This window comes from Balaenoptera physalus (assembly GCF_965194825.1).
Source record: "Balaenoptera physalus genome assembly, chromosome: 20".
Classification (NCBI taxonomy): Eukaryota; Metazoa; Chordata; class Mammalia; order Artiodactyla; family Balaenopteridae; genus Balaenoptera; species Balaenoptera physalus.
Window position 1 is genome coordinate 18,956,920 of NC_138901.1, and position 8,880 is coordinate 18,965,799.

The 8,880-nt window shown below is 39.0% G+C and overlaps 1 protein-coding gene across 4 annotated transcripts in view; it reads left to right on the forward strand.

Moving 5' to 3' along the window:
* Positions 1–8,004, forward strand: part of CDK12 (cyclin dependent kinase 12) — a 46,657-nt gene extending 38,653 nt beyond the window's left edge. For 2 of the 4 annotated variants that reach the window (XM_082442356.1, XM_082442355.1), the window contains exons 13-14: positions 243–695; positions 4,552–8,004. In XM_082442356.1, coding sequence (XP_082298482.1) covers positions 243–695; positions 4,552–5,264 — 1,166 coding nt within the window. In that variant the 3' untranslated portion in view covers positions 5,265–8,004. Of the gene's footprint in view, positions 1–242; positions 696–4,196; positions 4,393–4,551 lie in introns of those variants that run through there. The other 2 variants (XM_082442357.1, XM_082442358.1) reach the window with 2 other exon arrangements.
* Positions 8,005–8,880: the final 876 nt, after the last annotated feature.

The window sequence follows — 8,880 nt, forward strand, 5'->3', positions numbered from 1 at the left end:
GAATATAGATAAAATGAAGTCACTTTTACTCACAATACAGAGATGTTTTAATTAGTCCCTGTATTTTTAAGTGAAAATATAAAGAATAACAAATGTGTCATGACAGTTGGAGGCACGAAAAATGAGACATTCAAAATGAAACTTCATTCATTGGATATTGTAAGTTGCTATTGCCAGTTGAAGAAGGCAAAGGTCCTTGCCTTGCCTCATCCTCTTATATTGGCTCCACTGTCTCTCCACAGGCCTCGGTGACATCACACAGCAGTTGAATCAAAGTGAATTGGCAGTGTTATTGAACCTGCTGCAGAGCCAAACCGACCTAAGTATTCCTCAAATGGCGCAGCTGCTTAACATCCACTCCAATCCAGAGATACAGCAGCAGCTGGAGGCCCTGAACCAATCCATCAGTGCCCTAACAGAAGCCACTCCCCAACAGCAGGACTCAGAGCCCACGGCCCCAGAGGAATCTTTGAAGGAGGCACCCCCTGCCCCAGTGGTCCAACCTTCAGCAGAACAGACAACCCCTGAAGCTTCAAGCACACCAGCTGACATGCAGAATATGTTGGCAGTTCTCTTGAGTCAACTAATGAAAACCCAGGAGCCAGCAGGCAACCTGGAGGAAAACAACAGTGACAAGAACAGTGGGCCACAGGGGCCCCGAAGAACTCCCACAATGCCACAGGAGGAGGCAGCAGGTAAACAGACCGGTCATGAATCTCATTGAGCTCAGGTGCTGTTGATCCTCTTAAAAATCTCTAACATTTTCTTTTTCACATCAGTGGCCTCGGTTTCAGTCTTTCTGTCACCTAGTCTACAGGAGAACATAGCACCAAGTGATGTATTTCTTACCCAGCTTCTTTTATTTAAGTCTCAAAGCTTCTTAAAGCACCTTTCATATACTGATTGTTTTTCCATCTTTCCATTTCCTAGGGAGTAGGTAAGTAAAGTCCCTGTGTTCTCACACAAGGAAACCACAACTGTAGCTAGTGATGCATCTTGAACCACTGTGTGTGTGGTGGCCAACTAGTATTGGCACTTGAAAATCTGCCTTCCAAACAAACCATTAATGAGATTGTACAAATAGTCAATTGTACTCTAGTATAGTGGATGCTAGATACCAGTCTCGCCAGAAACATACAGTCAAGAAAGCCCTAATAAGATATCATTGTTAATCTCCTGAAGAATAATTTGAGATTTCTAAGTAGATAATTAACAAAGTACATTTCCTTTCCAAAAAATAGCATATAAAAATGATTCCTTTAAATCTGTGTTCCTGAAAGAGGTAACTAAATGGACCCCAGATTAGGAATTGAGCATTATATTAAAAAAAAAAAAAATCTGATAAAAGAAAATATGTATACCTTGATCTCACATGACCACAGCATACAATTTATTAGAGGGAAAAGAAGTTTAAATTTTCTAATGAATTCTGATTCACAGTCTTTACTTGCAAAATCTTTACTTATCTGAAAGTGATTCCAACTCCTTGGAAATTTTTGCTGTCCATGAAGACCCCATGAATTGGGGAATGAGAAGATGTACAAGGTCTGATGGGGTACACTAACCTTCAACTTTTAGGCTCTTGTACTCACATTTCATATGGGTTGGTATGGAGAATATATGCCTTATTTCCACTAGTACAAGGTCAAATATATAAACTATTTATCATATGTAAAGTTAAAAAAAAAAACAGAAGGTAACATAAATAAAATTACCCCCTTACTTTATAGATAGGGAAACTGCAATCCAGGGAGTTTAAATAAGCCTGCCTATGGTCCCACTGCTGGAATCATAGGCAGAACTAGAATTCCTGTACCTTCTTAATGTGTTTCTTTTTAATGTGTTTCGTAGTTCACTTTGCTATTATGCCATAACAGTTCCAATTGTTTTTAAGAGACTCCAGGATGTGGAATAACAGAGAAAGCAAATCTAGAATTAAAGTAGGCCTTTTTGTCTCATCTCTCATACCCTCCTCCCTTGCACCACCACCCACCCCCCAACCAAAAAAAAAATTCAGCTACAATCAAAATATCTGAAAGAAGTTGTTCAAGTTCAATGGCATAGTGTTTGAAAGAAATTCACCCAGTAATTGAGTCAACAAGCTATCAGCCAAATGGTGAAATTGAACTAAAATTAAGGCCTGGCTCATGGCCAGAAATTGTTGGATTTACTTTTCAGAGGAGAGTAGAAATGCCATTCCTAATGATTACAGTCACTTTTGGATTATCCCATTGGTGTCTCTCCGATGTCTCTGTGTTCTTGTTTCTCCCCTGCTACCTCTCATTTGGCCATTTTAGTGTTCATTAGCACTTCCACCAGAGGGCAGACTGAGTTAGCCAGAGAAGGTAAAAATCTATCACTTTGGCTACTGTTTAGCTATTCTGTACTCGTTGGGAAAGGGTTTTGGTTGAAATCTAATGAGTAAAATGAAGTTTTAAGTTATTTGTGTATTTCATTAATCCCTCCCGCCATTGGTACAGGCTGTTAAGGATTGGCAATATTGTTAATATTTTGAATCTTATAACAGTATGTTTTTTTAATGTGATCTTTATTTTTAATTCTCTTAAGACATTTTATTAACCTTTAATAGTTCTTTACAATCCATCTGCCTTTGCTATTTTGAAATAGTTTTCATCCTCTCATACATGTGAAAGAATGTGAGCTCAAGAATTAGTTCTGTTGAAACACAACTAGGCTATTTACATAAAAGGCAAATATGAAAAGTAGTATAGATGGAAGAAAATAAGTGTAGCTTTGTCCATTTTTACAGTTAGGCATTTTTAAAGTTGTTTGCCCTTAGTATTAAAAAAACAAACAAACAAAAAAACAAAAAAACTGGTGTTCCATTTCATATACAGACCAAAAATACTTTAAAAAATAACTGGTACTGTGATTGATGTTCTTATGTAGTGAGATATGTAGTGTTCACGGCAAAAAGCTCTGAAATCTATAGATGTTTGTAGTCCAGTTAGCTCTCCTTTTTCTGGATGTCTACTTTTCAAGTTGTGAGTCTTTTCTATAGCTAATTTTTTTGTCCTTTAATTCAGTTTTCTCTACCACCTAGTCAACCAGCCAGTCTGTTAACAAGTAACTTGGGTGCGTATTGTATATAGGATGACCACCTTGTCCCTGTACTGTCCTGGTTTTAAAACTGAAAGTTAGCAACCTGGGAACCCCCTCAGTCCCAGGTACATTGGGACTCTTGGTCACCCTACTTGTATGTTACACACCGACCTTATCCTCCTACTGCTCAACAGTTTCGTAGTGTTTTCAGAGTACTTTCATCTGCACGCTAAGGGCATGCTTGCTTTCCTGATTGTTTTTGCAAAATATAATTGTGGTAAATATACAACCAAAATACCTAATGATAACTATAAAAACTACTTTTGGCTTGCCTGAGTAATGACTTTATATCACTATCTCAGATAATAATAAAGAATTGATTATATGGACATTTAAAAATATGCTTCCATAGGGAACAGAAAAATCAATCATTTGGAAGATATCCCAAAACTTTAAGTCTTTTCTTCAGCAGGATGACTCCCAACTCTCTGAAGTCACAGTTCTGATTGTACTTGGTTTTGTGTGTCCTCAAACTCACGCTGTTGTACATTTCTAGTCTCTTGCCTTGGCAGGAGTTATCAGACAATGATTGCCATGGTTAGGCAAAGTAATCCAGCAGTGGGTGACAAAAACTTTAGGGAGTGGTTCTAGTAAGATCTTTGGAAAGACAGAGTGTAGTATTAGTTCAATACATTTCTAAATACTCGTTTCTTGTCACTGTCTCCAAGATAAACAGATGTTTATCAACATCCCATTCTGCATGACATTGCTATAGTGATTTTTTATAATTACTGTAACAAAGGAAACTGAATGACAGTATGGTGGTTAATATCCTATTCTCCAGAATGTGATTATGGGGAAAAGGGACTCAAGTTGGGAGAAGCAAGTGTATAATTTATACATGACGGTAATGGAAGGTTTTTACTTTATTTCACCTCTCCTGTATATTCTTTTAGTTCTGTTTTATGTGTTAACCTTATATCATCAAACGTTCTGTAAAATGTGTTAGCTAAGTCCATACAAGGTCTCCTATTGTACAGCAAGATTATGTCCTAGATATGTGACCACAGCATTTGTATTGTTCCCTCTCATCTTCCTTCTTTCTAATTTTCATTAATGTTTTGATCCAACAGCAAAAAAGGGGCGGGGAGGCTACCAACAGCCTACATATTAGAACAATTCCTTAAGGAAGGAAATGGAGGAAATCTCAGACAAAAAGCAGGACAATCATTTGAAATATATGATCTTTTTACACCAGCTGTTAGATCCAGAATGCAACTGTTTTACTTTTCATCACTTGATTTTATTTATAAATTGCGATTTCCTGATCCCAAGGTTTTATTCTTTATATATATTTGGTTACTTGTATTGATATTTGTTTATGTTGGGCTGTGTGTGTGTGTGTGTGTCTGTGTGTGTGTGTGTGTTTGTGTTTATAGTCACATGTGATTTTTAAGATGGTGTTTAAAAGAAGTAACCCTTCCACAGCATGTCCTCCTCACATTCTTCCACCAGAGAAGAGGCCCCCTGAGCCCCCCGGACCTCCACCGCCGCCACCTCCACCCCCTCTGGTTGAAGGCGATCTTTCCAGCGCCCCCCAGGAGTTGAACCCAGCCGTGACAGCCGCCTTGCTGCAACTTTTATCCCAGCCTGAAGCAGAGCCTCCTGGCCACCTGCCACATGAGCACCAGGCCTTGAGACCAATGGATTACTCCACCCGACCCCATCCCAACAGGACTTATGGAAACAATGATGGGCCTGAAACAGGGTTCAGTGCCACTGACACTGATGAACGCCACTCTGGTCCAGCCTTGACAGAATCCTTGGCCCAGACCCTGGTGAAGAACAGGACCTTCTCGGGCTCTGTGAGCCACCTTGGGGAGTCTAGCAGTTACCAGGGCACAGGGTCAGTGCAGTTCCCAGGGGACCAGGACCTCCGTTTTGCCAGGGTCCCCTTAGCATTACACTCAGTGGTCGGGCAACCATTCCTGAAGGCTGAGGGAAGCAGCAACTCTGTGGTACATGCAGAGACCAAATTGCAAAACTATGGGGAGCTGGGGCCAGGAACCACTGGGGCCAGCGGCTCAGGAGCAGGCCTTAACTGGGGGGCCCCAGCTCAGTCTTCTGCTTATGGAAAACTCTATCGGGGGCCTACAAGAGTCCCTCCAAGAGGGGGAAGAGGGAGAGGAGTTCCTTACTAACCCAGAGACTTCAGAGTCCTGAAAGAGTCCTTCCCTATCCATCCTTCCACCCAGTCCTCTGAAACGTTAATGAAATCATTTGCCAGAGCGAGGTAATCATCTGCATTTGGCTACTGCAAAGCTGTCTGTTGTATTTCTTGCTCACTTGCTACTAGCAAGCGACTTATAAAATAGTGATGTTGGCACCAGTTCCCCCTGGATGGGCTATAGCCAGAACATTTACTTCAGCTCTACCTAGTAAATATAAGTAGAGAATACAGAGAGGGTCATTAAATTGAAAAGTAAATGTTTAATTAGTTCATTGCCTGTACTTCTTGAGCAGAAGAAAAAGGAAACAGTTTCAATTTTGAGATGGTTCAGGAGAGGCTCTCTTTAGGTTTTTAAAGTTTTGTGTTTTGTTTTGTTTTTGTTTTTTTAAGAGAATAGTGTTCACAAAATTTGAGCTGCTCTTAGGCTTTTGCTATAAGGGAAACAGAGTGACTGGCTGATTTAAATAAATGTTTCCTTCCTCTCCACCATCTCACATTTTTGCTTTCAAGTGAACTCTTTTTTTACCCCATTGAGCATCTTGAACATACCTTTTTTCCAAATAAATTGCTTGTCCTTAAAGTTTGCTCCACTTTGAGAAAAGACATGCCCCGTCTCTCCCTGCACATGAAGCAGGTTGTAGAAAGTGGCATTCTTGGGCAAGTAGGTAGACTTTACCCCATCTATTACCTTTTTTACCCCATCTTTATAGTTTCTCTTTCACTCGCTCTCTCTGTCTCTCTCTTTTTTGAGGCATTTGTTTGGAAAAAATTAATTGTTGAGATGCCCAAAAACCTGGGATAATTCTTTACTTTTTTTGAAATAAAGGAAAGGAAATTCAAACTCCTATATTGTTCTCTGTAAATCTTCAATTCTAAAATGTTTTTTGGTTTTTTTAAAACCACGTTCTGATGGTGAAGTTGATTTGTAGATGCAACCAGCCTAGGACATTGCTGCTGAGCTAGGGTAGCAGATGATGCCTCCATACATGGAGGGCTACTAAGATCAGTTAGCATACATACTGTTTACGCATATATTTTTATGTCAAGAAAAACCTTTGAAACAGAGCATTGTAATATTGTCAAAGAGAAAAAAATACATCCTGAAAATACATGGAAATGTAACTTAGTTGAGGGTGGATATTTTTCTGAAGATGTATCACTACCTGAGACCTTTTTTTAAAAAAATAATTTTAAAAGAGCAGACCATAAGAAAGAACAGTATTGACATATACACATCTCAGCATGTATATCCTGCCAATTCTTTTAGGGATTTTCCTCCAGAGAGGTTTGATTTTGGTTTTGGTAAAAGGGGTTAAATTATGACTTCATGGCAAGAATTTTGCCTTATTATAAACAGAAAATGGAAGAGGGAAAGGCTTTCAGGGTGGGATAACCTGGGAGGTTTCTCATTCTGGCTTCCAGTTTTGTGTGAGTACCAGCATATAATGTGTTTTTAAAACATATACATTTAAATAAATTATCTGCACAGACCTAGACCTTTGTGAAACATAGGTTAGTCCCGTTTTACAAAGAAAAGGCAAATATGTTTCAGCATCTTGGAGAATAGTTTACAGACCTCAAGTAAAGTTTCATGTTTCAATGCCAAGTTCTTATATTAAAAAATAAACACTACTTGTAAGAGAGAGGTGCGTTAATTAAAAAATAAAAAGAACAAAAAAAAAAACTTTAAAGAAATGAAAGAAGAACCCTCTTCTGATACTTACATGAAGACTATTTTCCCCTGTTACTGAAATAGGCAGATATCCGGTGTGTGTATTTCTTTATTATTCTCTGGGTTTTGGTCTGGCCTTGCCCTCAGGGCCAAACATTGATTAAAAAGAGAACCTTCTAGCCATTTTGGCATTGATGGCTTTTTATACCAGTGTGTCCAATTAGATTTGCTAGGCTCACTGACATGCTATTGGTAAATTGCATTAAAGTTCATCTGAACCTTTTGTCTGTTGACTTCTTAGTCCTCAGACATGGGCCTTTGTATTTTAGAATATTTGAATTAGAGTCATTGAGCCCTGCTCTCCCATTTTTGATTAAAGAACTTAAGCCTGTGATACTTTCAAAAGTATCCAGTGAGAAAAATTGGTTTCCCATCAAATATGAATAAAATTCTCTATATATTTTAATTGTATTTTGGTTATCAGCAGTCATCAATAGTGTTTTTCCCTCTCCACCCCTTATTTTTAATTATGCCAAATACTCTAAATAATATACTTAAGTCTCCATTCCCCCATCCCTACTACTAGGGAAGGGGGTGAGTGTGTGTGTGTGTGTGTGTGTGTGTGTGTGTGTGTGTGTGTATGTATGATCCCATCTCAACCCCCACCCCCATTTTGGGAGTCTAACCTTTAAAAAGAAAAAAAAATTTTTGGACTATTTCTAAAGGCGGAAGGACAAAGAAACAACCTGTAATCTGTCTGGAGGAAGAAAAGGTATTTGCTAATTTTTCAGCTATGTTATCTATAAACGTGATGGAAGTACAGGTTTGGCAGAATTTCTGCTTGGCTATTAGAAAATTACAAACCGAATTAATTATATTCAGAAGTGGTTTTGGTTTTAATTACTGAACCATGGGAGATATTGTCCATTAAATACATTATTTTGAATAGATGAGAAGTCTGATTCTGTTCACGAATGAGAGGCAAAACTGGTTTGACCATGATCATTTTTTTTTTTTTTAACATCAATTGCATTTTTTTTTTTTTAATTTTTATTTATTTATTTTTGGCTGTGTTGGGTCTTCGTTTCTGTGCGAGGGCTTTCTCTAGTTGTGGCAAGCTGGGGCCACACTTCATCGCGGTCTCTCTCGCTGCGGAGCACAGGCTCCAGACGCGCAGGCTCAGTAGTTGTGGCTCACGGGCCCAGTTGCTCCGCGGCATGTGGGATCCTCCCAGACCAGGGCCAGAACCCGCGTCCCCTGCATTAGCAGGCAGACTCCCAACCACTGCGCCGCCAGGGAAGCCGGACCATGATCATTTTTATGTTTTGAAAACAAATTTGACCCAGTTTCTTTAGTTTTTTCCTTCAACTGTCCACGGGAACGATAAGGATTTGAAAACATCAGATCTATACGTTTAAAAGCAGGGCAGTTAGCACGAATTGTAAGTAGGATTTCTGTTAGCTTATGCCATAGACATCACCCAGCCACCTGTGTGTGTGTGTGTGTGTGTGTGTGTGTGTGTGTGTGTATAATATGCATATATAGTTACAGTACTAAAATGGTTACCAGCAGGTTTTGAGAGAGAATGCTGCATCAGAAAAGTGTCAGTTGCCACCTCATTCTCCCTGATTTAGGTTCCTGACACTGTATTCCTTTCTCTCTCTTGTTTTTGCCCCCCATCGGGTTTACCTTGTCTATGTATAGATATTTTGTAATATATTAAATTTTTTCTTTCAGTTTATAAAAATGGAAAGTGGAGATTGGAAAATTAAATATTTCCTGTTACTATACCACTTTTGCTCCATTGCATTTACTTCTTAATCTGTACCCTTTGAGCAGATCTAATTATATGTATAAAGAGCATTTCTCCTCCACTTTATCCTAGGGGTTCTTTGTCTCAGAATCTCTGTAGACT